General features: G+C 39.4%; 1 protein-coding gene and 1 long non-coding RNA gene across 3 annotated transcripts in view; one reads left to right on the forward strand and one right to left on the reverse strand.

Moving 5' to 3' along the window:
* Positions 1-4,394: 4,394 nt before the first annotated feature.
* On the reverse strand, positions 4,395-13,061 carry LOC125278908 (G-protein coupled receptor family C group 6 member A-like). The gene is made up of 6 exons (XM_048208315.1): positions 12,379-13,061; positions 11,792-12,083; positions 7,996-8,751; positions 7,336-7,539; positions 7,124-7,241; positions 4,395-5,964 (listed from the first exon to the last, which is right to left on the reverse strand). Exons 1-6 carry the CDS (start codon positions 12,594-12,596, stop codon positions 4,826-4,828), a joined length of 2,727 nt encoding a protein of 908 aa, XP_048064272.1. The 5' UTR covers positions 12,597-13,061; the 3' UTR covers positions 4,395-4,825.
* LOC125278911 overlaps positions 5,978-20,974 on the forward strand; it is a 40,930-nt gene continuing 25,933 nt past the window's right edge. For both annotated transcript variants that reach the window (XR_007187284.1, XR_007187285.1), the window contains exon 1: positions 5,978-6,690. This is a non-coding gene — a long non-coding RNA (uncharacterized LOC125278911). The remainder of the gene's footprint in view (positions 6,691-20,974) is intronic.

The following is a 20,974-nucleotide window of genomic DNA, read 5'->3' on the forward strand; positions in this document are numbered from 1 at the left end:
GTTGTGCAGCTGCAGTAACTGCGGGCTGTTTACAGCTATCAGAAAACATGGTAAATGAATGACTATTTTATGTTCACAGAAAACCAGAAATCACTGCAAATCACACAATAATCACAGAACAATAAACATCTATGTTGAGTTGTTTCCATGACACATTTTGTTCTATAAATGTAAATTGTTTCTGAAGCACTTTAGGTACACTAATGTGGTTTACACAGCTGCAGTATAGCAAACACATTAATTTCTTATAAACGTTTGAAGGCACAAGTTGTTTACATATTGTACATGGTTACAGCAAATTCTTGACATTGTAGGCAGTAATGAGGTGATGAAATCAGTTGGCAAAACAGTAGGAATTTTTACAATTACAAAAATGGTTTCTCTTTCTGGGGTAAACCAGTTCGACAACCAGTTCTGATGCCTGCTTTCTTATACTCCCATGTGTATCTGTGTAAGTGCTCAGTAAACAACATGTCTGTTGAGGGCGTGAACACAATAGCCAATCAGTAGTCAGAATCCCCTCAACAACACTCAAAATGCTAAGGGGAAATTCAGGTATTGTTACATTTTTTAAATTTCAGTACCGAACCATAAACAAAACCACAATCATGTTGATGAAGACAGATCAGGTCAGGTCTGTCATCTTCCACCTGTTTTGCATTGAGTGCATCTGTTTTGTCTTTTTGTAGGTCACCCAGTGCAATAAATCTTTGAACTATTCAGATTATTATTAACTATTATTAATTATAATTGTATTAACTATTCTTTCAACTATTCCTTTATTTTACCATAGATTAGCTCTATTTATTTAAGGAGCAGTTGCGGCCTAATGGTTAGAGACGCAAACTTGTATCCTGAAGATCGCAGCTTTGAGGCTCAGTACAGGCAGGAAATATATCACTCTCATTACCCACAACTGAGGTGCCCTTGAGCAAGGCACCAAACCCCCAATCGCTCCCCAGGTGACACAGCAAAAATGGCTGCCTATTGTTCTGGGTGTATATTCAATACTCATTACTGCGTGTTTGCTCTTGGATGGGTGAAATGCAGAGCACAAATTCCAAGTATGGCACACTTTTACATCACTTCACTTATATTGTATCACAAGGAATGATGCTGGAAGATACTCACCCCTCACTGGTCAAAGGTGTGATGTCACTGCCAAGACCCTGTTGTGGTTTGCCATTAGGCAATGACTGTTGCTGCTCACTGTGGGATGACCTATGATTCGACGGACTGTGTCCCATAAAAGAGGTTTGAAGGCGTGGTCTCCCTCTGGCAGGTTCTCCCCATGGTCGAGGCAATGTAGATGTACATGAAGGTGTCCATGTATGAGGGAGTGATTGGTTCTCTTGACAGAACACGGCCCGAGCTTCAAAATATGATTGTGACCCAGAAATACTAGAGGCGGTTGATGTTGTGGATGGAGTCCACCTCCCATTAGGAGGGCAGGTTGTGGATGGTGGACTTGGCACTGGGTGGTGCAGAGTGGGACAGGAGGGTGGAAGCCGTGTCCTTGAGACAGGTGGAGTCGTTGGTGGAAAACCTTTGGAGTGCATAGTTGCAGTCTCCCCCTCATTGTGGTTCTTGCATCCTTGATGAGGCACGGAACCTTGCAAACCTGTCTCAGCAGACTGAGCAGTTGAGAAGCTCATGGTGCCTCTCTGCATGTTAGCCCTGTTGGAGGAAACAGTTTCTCTTTGCGTTAAAGTGCGAAATCGCTGCCCTCTGCACTGTGAATCATGAGCCCCCTCCTCAGCGGGCAACCCTACGCCGCTTTCAAATGTGTTGTCCATGAGCATTTCTGGGGGTGGAGGGGGGAGGCTGTCTATATCCAGATTTTCAGGTTTGTCAGCCAGTCTGGGCTCATGTGAATGGATGCTACAGTTGATATTCCTACTGGTGGTAAGTGCTCCTCTGCTGTTCTCCAGCAGTGGGAGAGTGCATTTCTTGCTGCCCCTAACTCTTACTGGTCTTTGGTCTAAAGGACTTTGTCTTGAATTATCCTCTACCCCTTGGCTAAAAGTATTAATGAGCCTCTTGACAGCATTTCGCCCAGGTGGTTCTGGAGTAAACTTTGGAGGAGAGCCTGGTGGTACTGCCCTAAAAGGCCCTTTGCTGCCATACTGGAGGCCATAGTACCTTGCTGAGCACTGTCCTCCTGATGAACCTTTTCTAATCTTTGTCCGTACACGGCCTCCATGAACAAGATCATCTGGAAAATTATTTTTTCTCCTCCAGTGAGGTGTTTGCATGTTCCTCGAGTTTCCTTGTTCCTCATTAGGATCTGATTCTTCCGCTTTGCTACACAAACACTCAGCGGATTGCGAACGCTTTGGTCGTCTTAAGTGGCGGTGTTTTAGTTTTAGCTGAAGGGTATTGTCTGCTGTTTTTGGTCGTCTGATTTTCCTTTTCAAGTTACTGGTCTTGACTTGTTCTTGGTTTTGAAGACCACCCTGATCTTGCGGAAAGCTGGAATTTGCTTCAAAAGAACCTGCTCTCCTTGTCTTGTCAGTCAACCTCCCTAGCTCATCTTTACCACTGACGTCATCCTCAAGTTCTGCATCCTCATCATCGTCATCATCATTGTCATCATCATCCTCATCATCATTGTCTGTACCTTCCTCATTGGCATTAAGGAGCTGCTGATCTGGAGAGCAAGTGGTGGTAAAGGCAGCTGTTTTTCCAGTGTTTGCTCCTGATCCCAAGCTCCCTCTATTTCGACGGAAGCGCTCCGAGCCATTCTGACACTCATTGTCCGCACCTATGCCGCTGTCCTCACTGTGCAGTGCAGAATCCTCTGGACCTGGTTTCCTAAGGGCAGCAGCTTCCACACGAGACAAAACCTGCTTCAGGCGCTCCTCTGCCACATGCTTAGCCAGCAGCTTCTCTCCTAAAACCTGAGACAGGGATCCAAAGTAGTCAGCTAGCTCCTGTAAGGCTGAGTCACCTAGGCATTTCACAGAGTCTCCCACTGAGATCATTTTAACTGTGGAGTGAAGAAGCATTTGCTGCAGCAGTTCGGAAGGAAGCTGGTTCAGGTCATTGCTTGGCTTGGTTGTAGGTGGATAGTCTTTAAGTAAAGCAGGCCACTTCATGTTGTGCCCATGTTCCCTGAGCAGCTGCTCGCCTTCAGCGGCCATTTCCTCCAAAGCCTGGTTGATCTCTTCATAGTGCAAAACTACTGTAGCTACTGTGGTCTGTACAGAGATCTGGGTCTGAGCAGCCTGGCTTAAGAGTCCTAAAAGAGACTCATATTTGGATATGCTGGGGTTCAGGTATGCATAGGCTGCCTGGTGCGCTTTCAGTATGAACTCTGCCTTTGACTGCAAACAGGAATTTTTTCTCAGTCTCTGTTTCCTCTGCTTCCTTCGCTTTCCTTGCTTATCTTTTGTCCGTATCTCTTCTATTACTTCTTTTTGGTTTTCTAAGAGGCCCTCTTGTACACCTTGTCCATCCTGAGAATGGACAACATCTAGCGTCTTCTCAGTGGCATCTTCTTTGACTGCCACAGTGGCATCACAATCTACATCATCTACTGAGGATCTCTTACCTTGAATGTTTTTTGCATTTTCTTGTATCTCTGTTGCTGCTAGTCCTTCTGAAGCAGTGTTTATCTCTGCTTTGATTTGAAGTTGTACCCCATTAGAGGGCAGGTCAGCATTTTTCTCGCTTTCTGATGATCCAGGCAGCAAAGCTTTTTTGCTGAAGAGTTGACCTTTAGAGGGGGAGCACCCCATGTTGTTGGGAGAATCCTGTTCCTTTTCTTTTGATCAGTTTTATCGACTGCAGATTGAAAGTGGTGTGCCAGAAAACCTCAACTTGGTTCTTGTTTACGCACCATACCAGTTGTCTTCTGTTGTCCTTCACTGTCCCTGACCACAATTTCTCTACTTATTACTGCTGACCAGTTGGTGTTTTGTATGCCATAGAGCCTAAGACTGAAGAACAGTATTGAAGCTTCCAGTCCTTCCCACACACATGATCACGCTACAGGAATAAAGCGCATGCTTAAGACCATAAGCTCATCTCACTAATCACATACCCTGCTGGTTACCTTGTCTTCTTTTATTTTTACCCCTGGTTAATTCTGATTGAATTAACATTATGCAGCATATGCATTATAATCAAAAACTATAGTAAAAATTTTCAGTGACTTCAGTTTTTTTCTACAGTGGTAACAAGTTTTCATAAAAAAAAACTGCTTAAGTGACTGTTTCAATTTTGTTTCTGTGAAATTGAACAACAACCAGCAGCATTTGGTGAATTAAGTTCATTGTGGCTTGAGGTCGGAGTATTTATAGATGTTTACTTCTGACTAAAATCCTCCCTGATGTCTGCAATCTGCTGGCAAAGGATTTAAACATGGCAAAATGATCCACAAGAATCACAAACAGTGACAGACACTGATAATGGTATTAAAGTTCAAAGCTCAAATCATGTTTTATTGTTTATTAAATGTACAGTTTTTACAATATGCAAAAGAACAGTACAAAAAGAGGTGTGTAATTTCTGTTCCATGGGCCAGAGGTAACAACAGTTTGGTTTGTTATTTTTAGGATTACACACTTCACCATTACATTTAATACATTAATATGTAAATGTTTAAATTAAAAATAAATGTATTACAGCAAATATCATTAAATCACCCTTTTAGCAACTTTCATCATGAGTTGCTAAGTGGTTACATACAGTATTGAGTTATTTACAATGAATGCAAGATGAAAATCCAGTTTATGTAAGAAAGAATATTAACTTTTCTGGCCAAGGAAAGATTTGTTTGTTGCAGTAATTGCTAGAAGGATGCAAGACAACACTCCTATTTTTATTTCGTACTATGTCTTTGCCTCAGCTGGACATGGCGGGACACTGTGGAATCTATACTGCCTCTATCCATATTAAAAAAATCCTCAGTCTTTATAGTACTGGAAACATCTTTATGAATCGCACTGATCTCTATCACAAATGGTCCTACACCAGGGGAGTTGATGCTTGAGTCTGGAGTGTTTCGGCCCCCATGAAATATGTTAATGTCAGAGGCAGCGTCATCTTTAATGCCTCCAGCTAACCTCCCCATGATCAATGCCCTTGAGTTCTCGGACAGTTCCCACAGGACTATGTAGCACTTTGGGACAAAATGACAAAATATTATGCCATAGTTGGAAACCAGGATGGCTGAAGCCTGAACAATGTGCCGCTGTTCGGTCTTGTTTCTTTCAATATAAATAGGAATAAAGCAAAGCCAAACAAACAGATGAATCAACATGCTGAAAATGATGACCCCAGTCTCGTTGAAATCATGTGGGACTTTTCTACCCTTGAATGCAAGAAAGAAACAAATGAAGGCTAATAGAGCTATGTAACCATGCATCACCCCAAAACCTATAATGGAGCCCTCGTCGCAGACAACATATTTATCTAGGCCAGTTCCAGGCCACTTTATATCTGGTACAGGAGACTTTCCCAAAGTCATCCATAACAAAAGGATGAGTCCTTGAGCACCCGTAAGCAGGACCAAATTTATAACAGGCTTGTAGAGTTTTTTAAGCTGATGCTGCTTGTCCGGATCAAAGGCCATGAAAGCCAAGAAAGTGCGGTAGGCTTTAACCAGGATGCATGAAACGCACAGGGTGAAGCCGAGACCGTACAAGGCCTGCTGTGCCCTGCAATGATGCACAGTTGGCCTGCCGATAAACATGATTACGCTGACAAAGCTGACCGTCAGCCCCAGTAACATGAAACAAGACATTGTATTGTCAGCTTTTTTGATGACTGTGGTGTATCTGTGCACACTGAAAATGATGAATGAGGTGAACACCAGAGCCAAGCCTATTGCTGTAGCCACTAACAGAGCTATGGGATAACTATTACTCCAAGCCAGATATATCTCTAGGTATTCCTCGCATTTACTTGACCCGTTAAGAGACCACTTTCCGTCTGGACATTTTAGGCATTCGGGGAGATCTGAAAAAGAAATTGCATGTATAGAGTCATTAAATTTGAATTTGGAAAGCACAATATATATTGTTATCAGCCCTTACAAGCCTTTATTATTGGTATATTGGAAGCAGGCTTGTTACCCATCTCTCTGATTGTGATTTGCCAATGGTGTTTTATCTGTAACTAATGACTCTAAACTGCTTAATGGATGGTTGTGTTGGTCTGGTGAGGTGAGGTGCTGTACTAGTTTCACATGTCTCATCCTTCCAAAATTTCTTTCTTCTCCCTTAATAAAATCATCTACACTGTGATATTTAGGGTGCGTTCACACTTGGCATATTTTTTTCGATAAAAATTAAATTTGGTTTGGCCACCAAGGTTTGGATGGCAGCGTTCACATATGCTTCTAAACGAACTCTGGTACGGTTTGAATGGTATATGAACATAGTTTGGACAAAAAACATGTAAACAAACCAAAAACAGAAAGATGAGACCCTATAAAAGGACAGTTCTGGATGTTCGGTAAGTTCTCGCTCAAAATAGGCAATATGTCATAAATGCCAACCAATCAGATTGTGAATGTGTCCGTGTGCCTAGGTTCGGTATCGTTTCGTTTGGTGAGTGATAAGTGAATCAGGACTAAATGTTTTTTTTTTTGTTGTTGTTGTTTTTTGGTCAGGACCAAACAAACCAAGCAAAACAAACTACAAGTGTGAACACACCATTAATGTTCATCTATTAATCGATCTGGTAAGTAGTGTGATAATGTGCTGTCAACAGCTTTGTGTTGAGTTTTTTGTTTCTTTTTCTGTTCCAGGTTTCAAAAGTACTCAACAATTATCCATCTACTGTACATTAACAACTATTTTGATGCCTGAAATTTACTTGAACATAAAGCTGAGAAAATCATGTTCAACATTTCATTCAGTAATGTTAGGCTGTTTTGATTTATATGCTGTTGAATGTTTGATGAAAAACTGCAGTATGTCACAGTTACTATACATTTTGTCACAACTTAATTTTGATTGATGGGTTTGGCTTAACTATCTATGCTTAACTCTCAGTTATGTCAATAATAATAAAATCTGAAGACAGTTCCAGTGTTGCTGGTTTCTGCTATTTATGGTCAGATACCCTGTATCAAAAATTTTCTAGTGAATTCTGTGAATGAATTCTGATTTACCATATCCATCAGTATATTTTCCTTCAGGACATTCAACGCAGTTGTAGCAGCAGGAGATCTTTGACTGGTTCTTCGCATAACCAGGTATGCAAGAATTTGAGCACTTGGACAAGGGCAGCTGGAGGGGAAAAAAAACACATCTCAATGATTGTCAGTTGTTTTCTTGTTGTGGTGGTGGATAAAATAGCTAGAGTAGAGACAGACCAACTCACGCTGTTATTTATCGACTGGTATTGACTGAAGATCTCCACGTCTCCTTTATTTAATAGGAATTTTCCCACAACTTCAATAATTCGTTCATCACCATTTTCCTTCCACATAATGAGGTCATAGCCATCCACAAAGTCACCATGTTCATCAAAGAAATATCTATTGCCATCGAGTGTGAAATTCACACTGCGCATACTTTCCACTAGCTGCAAAAAAGAGTAAATGTTCTTGAGATTTAATAATTTATTACACTGTAGTTCATGCTTGTTAAATGCTTGTTACAAAAACACTGGAGAACACGTGGCCGATTTACGACAGGCTCCAGTTCAACTGGCTGAGAACAGGTTATACAGCGGATGTCATCATGCAGCCTCATTTATTTATTTTAATTTTACATATGATGTACATGTACGTTTTTTCATCCACTCACGAACCCCCACTTGGGAAACCCTGATCCAGGTTAACAATGATTTCTACATATACTAATGCATTTTTTACCATAATTTTACCAACAGTTTTAACAAAAAACATCAGTTAATGTATTGTGAACGAACAACAGTTTACAATAACCATTAACCTTGACTAATAAATGTCATGTTAACAAGCTGAACCTCACACTAAAGTGTTCTCATGTATAGAGATGTTGTCTAGAAAAATCTCACCTTCCAGGGTGGGAAGTTGGTCTCTCCGGAGCAGGCGGTCTCGTCGCACTTCAGGAGTGTTCTGAGCCCATGCGCTATAGCATATATGGCCACCCTCTCTCCGTAGGCCTCTCTGTGGTCCACTGCGTACAGAATGTCATCTACGGTGCAGTTCGAGGGCCACAGCGAGCAGTTCAGTCTCTGCTGCTTGTACTCTTCTATGTAGTAATTTCTTGCTCCTGGCGTTGGCCTGAGGTTTCTCAAGTAGTCTTCAAACCCTGGTATATTTCCCATGGTAAAAGAAAAGCCAAATATTTTACCCACTTTGTTTATGTCGTTCATCTTTGTTAAGGGCCGGTATAAGGACCAGGCGTCACTCGCAATCCAGACTCTGCTTGTGTTGGTCTGGATCATCTCCTTGAAAAGCTTCTCCACCAGCTGCGGCTTCAGAATGAGCAGCACCACCTTGGCAGAAGACTCTCTTATGGTCTTGGCAGCATCTTTGATGTACTTTTCGATGTCAACGTGGTCTAAGTAGTGTGGTACCATTTTCTCAAAGTCAGCACATATTTTTCCCGCTGACTCTTCCACAAAGCTTTGGTAGGCCGCTCTACCGTAGTCATCATCTCCATACACAACACCAACCCAGTTCCATGAGAAATGAGATATGAGCTTGACCAGCGCCTGAGCTTGGTAGATGTCACTCGGAATCACGCGCATGAAGGACGGATACCGCAGTTTGTCACTCAGAACTGGCGCAGAGGACTGGGTGCTGACCTTTTGACAGATAAAGGTAGTTGCTTAACACTGTGTCCTAAACAGATGCAATGCTGTGACATGATAAAAGGCATCTTTTCCATGTTAATCAGAGTTTGTCTTAGCAAGCTACAAGTTTTTTTATCCCTGCAATGTGGTGACTGAAACAACAACGTACATTAAGACAATGATAATCTCAGGTGCTGATTATGTGCTTTATTTAATGTTAAAAAAATTAGTTTGAGTTAGGATATTATCTTGTTTGTACGGAAGAGGATTAGGGCCAAGCAATAATAAAAAAATAAAACCATCTCGAGATTAAAGTTGTTAAATTTCGAGAAAAATGTCGAGATAAAATGTTGAGAATAAACTCATTAAATTACGAGAAAAAACTCATTAAATTTCGAGAAAAAAGTCGAGATAAAATGTTGAGAATAAAGTCATTAAATTACGAGAAAAAAACGTGTTAAATTTCGAGAAAAAAGTCGAGATAAAATGTTGAGAATAAAGTAATTAAATTACGAGAAAAAAGTCGTTAAATTACGAGAACAAATTCGTTAAATTATGAGAACAAATTCGTTAAATTATGAGAAAAATGTCGTTAAATTTCAAGAAAAAAGTCGAGATAAAATGTTGAGAATAAACTCATTAAATTATGAGAAAAAACTCGTTAAATTTCGAGAAAAATGTCGAGATAAAATGTTGAGAATAAACTCATTAAATTACGAGAAAAAACTTGTTAAATTTCAAGAAAAAAGTCGAGGTAAAATGTTGAGAATAAACTCGTTAAATTACTAGAAAAAAAATCATTAAATTTCGAGAAAAAAGTCGAGATAAAATGTTGAGAATAAAGTCATTAACTTACGAGAAAAAAGTCGTTAAATTATGAGAACAAATTCATTAAATTGTGAGAAAAATGTCGTTAAATTTCAAGAAAAAAGTCGAGATAAAATGTTGAGAATAAACTCGTTAAATTACAAAAAAAAAACTCATTAAATTTCGAGAAAAAAGTCGAGATAAAATGTTGAGAATAAACTCTTTAAATTATGAGAAAAAAGTCATTAAATAACGAGAACAAATTCATTAAATTATGAGAAAAATGTTGTTAAATTACGAGAACAAATTCGTTAAATTACGAATTTGTTCTCATAATTTAATGACTTTTTTTCTCGTAATTTAATGACTTTATTCTCATAATTTAATGAGTTTATTCTCAACATTTTATCTCAACTTTTTTCTCAAAATTTAACAACTTTAATCTCGAGATGGTTTTATTTTTTTATTATTGCTTGGCCCTAATCCTCTTCCGTATGTTTGCCTTTTGATAGCCATCCTGAAACAACATAATTCACATCAAAGCTTGAAAATAAATAAATGTAAACAAGAACGTTGGAACTGTAAGCAAACAAGTATTTTATGACAAAGTCTGTTTCAGTCACTCAGTATGTATTTTTAATAATATTAAAATGGTGTAATATTTATGAATTTGATTGTGAATTGATCCATTTGGTTGCCAGACTAGTGTGTTTGCAGAGAGACTCCGCCCACACTCTTCTGATTGGCTGTGATTTTCTATTGATTTGGTTGTGAGTGCAGTGCTCTTCCAGAGAGACTCCGCCCACACGCTCTTCTGATTTGATGTGATCTTGGATTGATTTGGTTATGAGCGCAGTGTGCTTATAGAGAGACTCCGCCCACAGGCTCTTCTGATTGGATGTGATCTTGGAATGATTTGGTTGTGAGTACAGTGCGATTGTAGAGAGACTCCACCCACAAGCTCTTCTGATTAGCTGTGATTTTCTATTGATTTGGTTGCAAGTGCAGTGAGACTCCTCCCACATGCTGTTCTGATTGGCTTTGATTTTAATTGATTTGGTTGCGACTGCAGTGCGCTTGCAGAGAGACTCCATCCACACGCTCTTCTGATTGGCTGTGTTTTTTGATTGATTTTTTTTGTGTCTCATGTTGTGTCCATTACAAAAGATTACTGCAGATTTTACATATAGAAAAATGCAGTTTTTTGGACACGAAAAAACTGCAATATCGCAGTATAGCTGCAATACAACTGCAGTTTTAATGCTGTTGAACTACTTCAATGTACTTTTCAATGTACAGTTGTACTGTGATTATACTTTATTATACTGCAAATCTATGGTTGTGCTTAATTATACTAAAGTTATACTACTTTTTACTGCAGTTTTTTGTAAGGGAAATTCAACAGACCAACAGAAAGCTGCTTGGTTTAAAAAGTGTCTTAATTGTGAGCTGTGCTCATACATCGCTACACTATTGACAATAGACCTCTTTTTACTGATGTGTCTGCACCTTTAGTCAGTTATAATGAAAGCATGACAGGTTTACTGTCTAGAGTTACAGAAAGTTTTACTGGTCTTAAAGCAACAGTTCACCCAAAACTGACAAATCTGTTATCAGAGGGAGACTTTGTTCAGCTTGTCAAGCTCCAAATATGGCTTCTGTGCTATATTACACGTTTTCTGAAGCCATGCTAGCTTTGTGTGACGGATGGACAAACATTTGTTTACAACAAGAGTTTATCACTGGTAATCTTTCCAGTTTTGAATCTACACAAGGGGATTGTTGCAATGATGCCACAGAAGAGCCATTTTTTGTTTCCCAAAGAAACCTTTTAGTGATCATTTCTTAAAAGAAACCATTTTTGCTTTGTATGAAGAATCTTCTCATTTAAAAAACAATGAAATTTTGTGGATTGGAAAGGTTTCATTGGTGTTAAAGGTTCTTCATGGAACCATCAAGCAAAGATTTGCCAAAGCATGACTTCATGGAATATAACGTGCGAGTCATAAGGACTACAGTTTTGATATGTTTATGATGCTTTAATTGTTCTTTCAGGGCACTCTTTGTTCTTCTTGGAGTTTGATAGGCTATGAACTGTTTGGAAAAAAGTGGCATGAAGATTCTTCACAGAAGAAATAAATAGATTTGGAACATGAGTGCAAGTAAAAGATGGCAGAACTGACATTATTTGGTGAATTATTCATGCAAACTCTGGCTTTAATGAGGTACAGAGTTAAGAAATTACCTGAGGACACAGGTAGAGGCTGAGGAGCTTGGCAATAGCGATGGATAACTCTGAGTATCTTTCTCCCAGAAGAGCTTTCACTGGCGGACGAAAGTCTGAGTAGTCTGAAAGGGCCGGCAGAGAGTTGTTGATCGCCAGTAAATGTTCCACACAGTGCAGTGCTTTGGTGGGAGATGCACAGGGATCACAGACTTTATATCCCAGCTTAATCCCCGGAAGCAACCTGGAGTTATTGATTTCTTCAATTGTAAAGATGGCAGCCAGCGATTGCAGAAATGTGACCAGATCAAAACTGGCAAAAAGAGAAAGACACTTCTTATTGTTAATTACTTAGGTGACCAGCCGTGAGATTATTTATTATTAATTATAATAATAATAGTACATGGATCCCACAACAATTTTAAAACAAAATTGCATTGTTAACAAATGAGATTTTAATGACATTTTGACCACTGAACTTGTCAATACTTTCCATTTCAGAAATCTGATCACCTTAGTATTAATAAGTATCCAAAAGATCATTTTTTTTTTTTTTTTTTTTATGTCAGCAGTATTTAAAAACATGAGAAAGCCTTGCGGATACTCACTCAGTACAGACGAATGGCTCAGGTCTAGTTCGCTTATGAAGGTTGATTACTTTTGAGTGTATTGAGTTAAAAATTGCGATGTTAACGTCTCCTTCCATGTACGCTCCGCACAGGGAGCTGGGAATGTCGCAACGGACCCACAATCCCAAGCTCAGCATCATCACGGCCAGCACACAAACCTCAAGACAGGACTTCATGGCTGTGAATGTATGGAGCATCGTGTCAAGGATCTATTTATTGTAAAACTGGTTCTGCTTTTTGGGTGACGTGAACATGAGGGCTGGCTTTGGAGGTGAACTGAGGTGTCTGAACGTTACCTCTTTCCCAGATAAGTGGAGAAATTCACCTGCTCTACCACATTTCTGTAGCCTGTGATGGAATGTAAACTCTTTCTGGAAGTTACAGTAACAGTTGTTTTCATTTTATTTGAGATGGCAAGAAATGATGGCAGAACCAAGAGCTGAGACTTCAGGATTGGGTGGTTTAGCGGGTCTGGAGGTGAAACACTCCACTCCAACATCCAACATCATTTATCTGTGATAAATCAACAGTCACATTGTTAATGTGCATTAAGGGTAGATACTGTACATGGGAACATGTGTCCGCTTCTAGATGTCAGCAGCAGCGCTAAGAAAAGTGAATTGCGAAATGAAAACCAACCAACTGAAGCAATAACTATAAAAAGGAGCAGTGAGCATAAAATGGAAAGAGATTTTAGGCACACACATGTGATGCTTTGTATGAACACAAATACATGTGATCTTAATACAGTATAATGCCCTACATATTGACCTTACATGCCATTGAATCTCTCCTAAATTGTGAGATGTTGCTTTCCAATATCTGCTACCACACTAAACACTAAACCAGTCATTACCATTTTTGCCTTTGTGACTTCTGCAGTTTTTTTTTTTGTGGTTTCACCCCGAGTCATGTTATATATTGTCAACCATAACCGGACCATTTAAAAATGATAAATGTACATGAATCTCAGGTCATTACTAACATCGGATCTTATTCACTAATAACTACATACACTATTCGTATTTATACACACATTTGAACTTCTGCGTATGCACATGAATTGATGAAAATTCAATCATTAATTACTCACCCTCATGTTGTTCTACACCTGTAAGACCTTCGTTCATCTTTTGAACACAAATTAAGATATTTTTGATAAAATCCGATGGCTCGGTGAAGCCTGCATCGTCAGCAATAACACTCCCTTTTCAATGCCCATGAAGCTTCAAAGCTTTACGAATCTTTTGTTTCGAATCAGTGGTTCAGAGAGCCAAAATCCCATGATTTCAGTAAATGAGGCTTCGTTACGTCATAAGTGTTTTGAAACAACAATAGTTTGTGTGACTTTGGCAGTTTGATACGGGCTCCGAACCACTGATTCAAAACAAATGATTCATTAAGCTTTGAAGCTTCATGAAGCACTGTTTTGAATTTGCCCATCACTAGATATTGTTTAATAAAGTCGCTATTTTGTTATTTTTGGCCCACAAAAAGTAGTCTCGTCGCTTTATAATATTAAGGTTGAACCACTAGTCACATGACTGTTTTATATATGTTTTTAGTAGCTTTCTGGGCATTGAAAAAGGGAGTGTTATTGCTGGCTATGCAGGCCTCACTGAGCCATCATATTTTATCAAAAATATCTTAATTTGTGTTCAAAAGATGAACGAAGGTCTTATGGGTGTAGAACAGCATGAGGGTGAGTAATTAATGACAGAATTTACATTTTTGGCTGAACTAACCCTTTAAGGCTCGTTCACACCAAGAACGATTACTATAAAGATAACAATAAAGATATATTTCTAAAAATGATTCTAAATATAAAAGAATAGCCCTGTCCACACCACAGGTAACGATAATGATATAGAGAAATTATATCATTGGGATCTCTTTCAGAACAATTTTTTTCCAGCTGTTGATCGATCAAACACTGACAGCCAATCAGAATCCATTCTAATTTAAAGGCTTGCGCATTTAAAATGGCAGACGACATTGCAGAGAAGTTAATCACTGAGGTCCAGAAAAATCCACCCACTGTGTGACAAGTCAGACCCATTTTCAAGGATACTTTAAAGAAAATGGATATATGGAAAACAATTGGTCATATGCTAGGAATAAATGCTGAGAAGTATTAACAATGAGATTATTATGGCAAGCTAACAGTGCACACAAAAATTACCTCAGGTATCCAGCACTAGTTTTGACAACATTGTCTTGCTTCCATTGAAGTTGCAGTGAAAAAGAACAGGTGTTGTTTTTATTCCACTATATTGACTTCACTGTCTAAATTCACTGTTAGATTAGATCGATTACACTAGCTATTCACTCAAAACATAGCATGCTGAGGACATCTGCTGGTTAAAGCCGTGTAAATGCAACAAGAACAGCAAATTTTATTTTCTTCAGGTTCTTTAAACCAGAAAAAAAGAGAATAGTAAAACTGGATATACTTGATACTAATCTTGCACGCCTACTAATCTTTTTTTTTTTTCTTGCATCAAGTCAGGAATGTGAGAGAAAAATACTTTCACTCTATTTGAAAAATTAATATTGTGAAATATAACCATCTTTGTTCAAGTATAATGAAGCCGCTCGAGATGCAGCGCAGCATTCGGACATGATGCACAGAGATAAAATATGTTAGCCTACACAATTCAAATATGACATTCAGAGGTACAAAAAATATTAATATAAATAAAGTGTACTATACAGTGTCAGTTTGCAGTATGTGAACAGAATGTTACAAAATCCTAGAATGTGTTTTATTTTACACGTTATCAGTGTGTTCATGTCACAGCAATAATGTACAGGACAGGGTCAGGTTCACATTAACTCAGCAGTGGGAACTTCCCTATAATACTCTACAACTATAGCAGTTAAAAACTGTAAGTTGTGTTTAATAAACTGTTTATTACAAGAATCAATAAAAACTGCCAGTGCAGAAGCAGCAGAGAGACAGAGATCCTGCCGGTCTTCATGAGTTTACATGAGTGCTGCCTATTTATAAAGAACATATCAGTATCAAGTGAAACGAAGCCCTCTAGTGTTCACACTAGCCGTGTTTCCACTGTCGGGCCTAAAGCAGGCGTGCTAGTGCGTGCCAGGGCCAGTCGTGTGTTCCACTTCCTGACTTCCTCGGGGCCAACGGCCGGGTTTTTCGGTCCGCCGAACACCTTGGTCCAAAGTGGGCCAGCTCGGGCTTGAGGGAGTGGTTACGAACAAAGGCGGAGTTTATCTAGGTGTGGAGACGGAGGCGACTGACTTTCTGTGACTGAGGTTTATTCTCGACACAAATTAATTCATTATGACTAATTTGTTTGGTAAAACATCGATGCTTGGGTTTTTAAATTTTTAAGTAAACAACAAAATGCCAACAAACTCCTGCTTTTATCATGTTCACTTTACGATCTCGCTAGTTTCCAGGGATTTCTTTCTGATTATTTTTCTGATAAAACTCCCATTTGTTTGTGAAATGACGGGTTTGTGTGACGTTGTTCAAGAGAGGCGTGTTACGGGCGGGTTTTAGTGAAGTGCTGCGGAGCTTCTGGCCCGACGGTGGAAATGCAGCATGATTTTGGGCTCGGTGCTGCAAGTCCGGGGCTATTAGCCTTGCCTGGCTCGCTGAAAGCCCTGGCTCGCACTGGCCCAACAGTGGAAAAGCGGCTACTGATGAAGAACAGACATACAAATGAGTTTAAAACTCTCTATTAGTTATTCTATTCACTGAATTACTATTACCAGGGCTGGGGAGTAACGAAATACATGTAATTAAAATGCAAAATTTGAGTAACTGTATTTCGTTACAGTTACATTTTAAATAGATGGTAATCAAATTACAGTTACATTCACACTTTGAATTTTAATTGAATTTTAATAGATGGTAATCAAATTACAGTTACATTCACACTTTGAATTTTAATGTCATTTATTTCATTTACTTACATTAACTTAAGCTATTTGAGGATTTTTAACCAACGAGCCAATGATTCTCTGATTCTGTTTAAAAAAAAAAGCGCAGCCTGTTCAGTTAGCAGTCTGCAGAGTAGGCTACAGACCTACAGACATGCAATCCCACGCAAAAAAAAAAATGGACGGGAAAACGGCATAACGCATTTCTCTAGTGGAATTTCAAAGACCGTTTTACTTATATAAACATGAAAAAGGACGTGCAGTAACGTCATAGTGCAATGCAAGCTATGTCTGCAACAAAACTTCTATTGGCTTCAGGATTCGACATCTAATCTGAAAAAGCATCTTGAGGTAGGCCTAAGCTGTTCTTGGTCTTTTAAAATGTTATTTTCCAATTTACTCTTTATTTTCCTATTAATAAATATCACGACACATGAGCTTTATAATAGCAGTGAACAGGGTTCACAAGTATGAGCTGAAGAAAGTCCTTCCATCCACATCCATCCATTATAAACATAACTCCACACGGCTCTGGAAGGTTAATAAAGGCCTTCTGAAGAGAAGCGATGCGTTTATGTGAAGAAAAATATCCATATTTAACAAGTTATGAAGTAAAATATCCAGCTTCCGCAAGACTGCCTTCCTTATTCAACTGATGAAGAAAGTGTAAAACTCGCAGTTCAAATAGCTTATGCTACGTCCTACGCCTTCCCTATTCAACTTAGGGAAAAAGCTTAACTGACGTGAGGCCCATCCTCATTTCTTCGCTCCTCTATCCTCCAGCCTGTGACCTGGAAAACGATCAAAGAAAATCTCGAAGGCCATGCACCGCGAGGAGGTGAGGAACGAGGCATGAGGAAGCTTCCTGAGGATTTGCTGCAAGGATGCACAAGTGCATAGAGATCTACTATTAGTTTCTCAAACTTTAAGGGTTCCCAGATCCCTCTAGACTCAAGCGCAGCTGATGACGCTCTGAAGTGGTGATCAAGAATATTCCAATATTCAAAGATTTCCTCTGATCACCCGGTCCTCGTTTTCTTTTCTTGCATCTTCCCATTGCATCTATGGGGTGAAGCTGAGGAGCGAGGAAAGAGATCCATAAATAGGAAAAGAAAAGCACCTCCGGTCTCGTCTTCTGTACAAACATACCCTGCTGTTTCCGTTGCACAAAATATTCCTTTTTCAAATTGCCTGAAAAACCACCTCATGCAAGCGCAAAAACATTTTTGTGATATATGGGAGTTTTTGCGAAATTGACGTGTTTCCATTCTTAATTTCAATTTGCGCAATTTAGGGTAATGGAAACGCAGCTACTGTGTCCTAAAGAGACTGGACTCATGAAAAAAAGGCACTTTTCCATGTTAATCAGAGTTTTTGTCCCAACAACATCATCACAGGCACTAATTATGTGCTTTATTTAATGTTTAATTTAATGTGAGTTTGAATATCATTTTGTTTGACCTTAATAACCATACTGAAACAACAATGGATTCAACTCAGATTCTTGAAAAAAAATTAACTGCGAACAAGTGTATTCTATGACAAAGACAGTTTCAATATGTAACTCAGTATGTATCTTTAATGTTAATTATTACATTATACATTATAAATATTTCTCTTTTGATTGGCTGTGATTTCTGCTTGATTTGGTTGCGAGTGCAGTGTGCTTTCAGAGAGACTCCGCCCACACGCTCTTTTGATTGGCTGTGATTTTGGATTGATTTGATTGCTAGTGCAGTGTCTAGCAGAGAGACTCCGCCCACACGCTCTTTTGATTGGCTGTGATTTTGGATTGATTTGATTGCTAGTGCAGTGTCTAGCAGAGAGACTCCGCCCACACACTCTTTTGATTGGCTGTGATTTTGGATTGATTTGGTTGCGAGTGCAGTGTCTAGCAGAGAGACTCCGCCCACACGCTCTTCTGATTGGCTGTGGTTTCTGCTTGATTTGGTTGCAAGTGCAGTGTGCTTTCAAAGAGACTCCGCCCACACACTCTTTTGATTGGCTGTGATTTTTGATTGATTTGGTTGCGAGTGCAGTGCGTTTTCAGAGAGACTCTGCCCACACGCTCTTCTGATTGGCTGTGATATTGGATTGCTTTGGTTGCGAGGGACAGTTTCTTTGCAGAGAGACATATCAGCAGCAGCTTGCGCTCTTTCTGCAGATCTCCACCGCCTGATTCAGTATCGCTCCAGATTATAATCACAGTGGAATCACAGCAAATACTGTGGATCTAATTAAAAACTGCTATTTTGTCGCTGAGCATCTTGTAGAGCGACACTGGCCGATATGAACGTGACCTGGATATTGAGTGTGATTTTATCTTGTCAAGCTAAATTTCTGAGTGTGTTGAGTAGGGATGAACCGATACGCTTTTTTCACTTCTGATACCGATTACGATACCTGGGATTCAGTATCGGCCAATACCGATCCGATATTCAAGCAATAATAAAAAAAGTGCTGAATTACCTAATAAACTGTATGCCTCACTGTGTGAAAGATGGGATCATTCTTTTGTGCAAGGTATCAGGCTTGACTTAAACATTACTTGCCTAACTTTGTAAAAAAATAACAAACAGACACAAATGTAATGAATGGTTTATTAAATAATTGTGCATCAGTGCATCAACTGTAAATAAACCAATAGCTTCACTAGCTTGGTAGAATCAGGAAAATCCAGGAATCCAGCTGGAATCAAGAAAACAGGAATCCAGCTGACTCCTTCATCTATGACTCATGGCTTGTTTTTCTTAGCAGAGTTTTATTTAATGAGGCAGCAACATATGATAGATAGGACAGAACAAAAAATGCTATTAACAATCTTTCATTGCACAACAGTATTATAATATGAACTGCTCCCATACAGAGCGGCACAAAACGCTTATGCGCATCCTGTGTGCAAAATGATGCGCTTGAAGCATCATGTAGTCACAGCGCGCAGCGGCAGCGCTGCACATTGAAAAGTTAAAAGCATAAAGTGAAGATATATTGATGCGTTTTGTGTTACCGATATCGTTGACAACAGATGAAGTATAATAATAGAAACATTTTTAATGTTTTTGTCCCTTTTGTGGAGCTTAAAGGTGCTAAAGAGGATCTTTTCGTCGACTGAGAAAAGACTTGTTACTGAGTTTTTTTAAATGAGCGCATGCGTAAGAACAACCCCCCTCCTTCAAAGGAACGCCTCCCAAAACTCGTAAACACTCGTATTGGAACACAAGTGTTTACCGCCGGCATTCGCTGTGTCGTGTTAGTGGATTCATTATGTCGGACTCACCGCAGGTAACTCATAACCTGCAGTTGTTACTCCTGTCTCCTGACAAAAACATTGCATGCGGTGCCTGTGGAGTGTGGAAAGTTACTGGAGCGTGCAGCCACGCTCGTCTCTCACAAGGAATGTCATGGCAGTGATTGACAAGCCAGAGGGCTGATGTTTTAAGGCCCTACCTCGTGCACAGATGATGTATATTAATATTATTCCTTTCAGTGCACCTAATAAATAGTCTTTTATCAGTTAGTAAAGACAGTTTCAAGTAATATTGCAAAAATCTATAAAACAAAACATCCTCTTTAGCACCTTTAACAATAACACAGAATATTACACGCACAATATCGGATTTGGATCGGTCCCATTCGGCCGAAACCCGATCCGGCAAAAATGGCACTATCGGAGTCGATAGCTGTGTGAACAAGTCTGTGGGTTGGAGGACAGGGAAGTGTGCTCATTAAAACTATTTTGGGATTATAAGTGGACTTCAGAAAGAAAAAGAAAAACATGTATTATATGAACATTTTACAGCTGAGGTGATTCAGGAGTTAAGTAGACTTCAAATAATGCCCTTCCATTTCGCTGCCAATTCAAGCCCTGATATAGGTACTCACGGTGAACTGCTTTGTTTTTCGTGCAGGTAAAAAATAAGTTTGAAATACCTGAGCAGTGGTAAACTGTGTGTGAACATTAATGCTGCGGGAGCAAAGTTTAGATGATTATGTGAATATCTGCTGCACGCTATCCTCTATAATAGCACAACAAACACACACAAAATGTCAATGTTTCACTAAAAGTATATCAGGGCCTATAAGCTGATTGAGATAAATGGAAATGTTCACAGATAGAGACTACTCTTGATTTCAGCAGCAGGTTCCTTCTCTAAACAGAAGTGTGTTTCTCCCTGTTGTCCATTAGGAGGCGTTGTTTAGTTTCTAGTGTCCGTCAGAGCTTGTCTCTTCCATAATACCCCTTACACTGTACTGATCAGCACCAAACAAACAGACTTAATAGAATACCATAGTGGCTAAATAGTTTCCATGAAAAATGTACAGGATAGGCAGATCCCTCTATTTAAAGCTGTTTTAGATCATGTACACACGATCAGGCATAACATGATGAGCATTGACAGGTGAAGTGAATAACACTGATTATCTCTTCATCATGGCACCTGTTAGTGGGTGGATATATTAGGCAGCAAGTGAACATTTTGTCCTCAAATTTGATGTGTTAGAAGCAGGAAAAATGAGCAAGCATAAGGATTTGAGCGAGTTTGACAAGGGCCAAATTGTGATGGCTAGACGACTGGGTCAGAGCATCTCCAAAACTGCAGCTATTGTGGGGTGTTCCCGGTCTGCTGTGGTCAGTGTTTCTGATAAAATTGTGTCAGAATAC

Source organism: Megalobrama amblycephala, linkage group LG11 (genome assembly GCF_018812025.1).
Source record: "Megalobrama amblycephala isolate DHTTF-2021 linkage group LG11, ASM1881202v1, whole genome shotgun sequence".
NCBI classification, from domain to species: Eukaryota; Metazoa; Chordata; class Actinopteri; order Cypriniformes; family Xenocyprididae; genus Megalobrama; species Megalobrama amblycephala.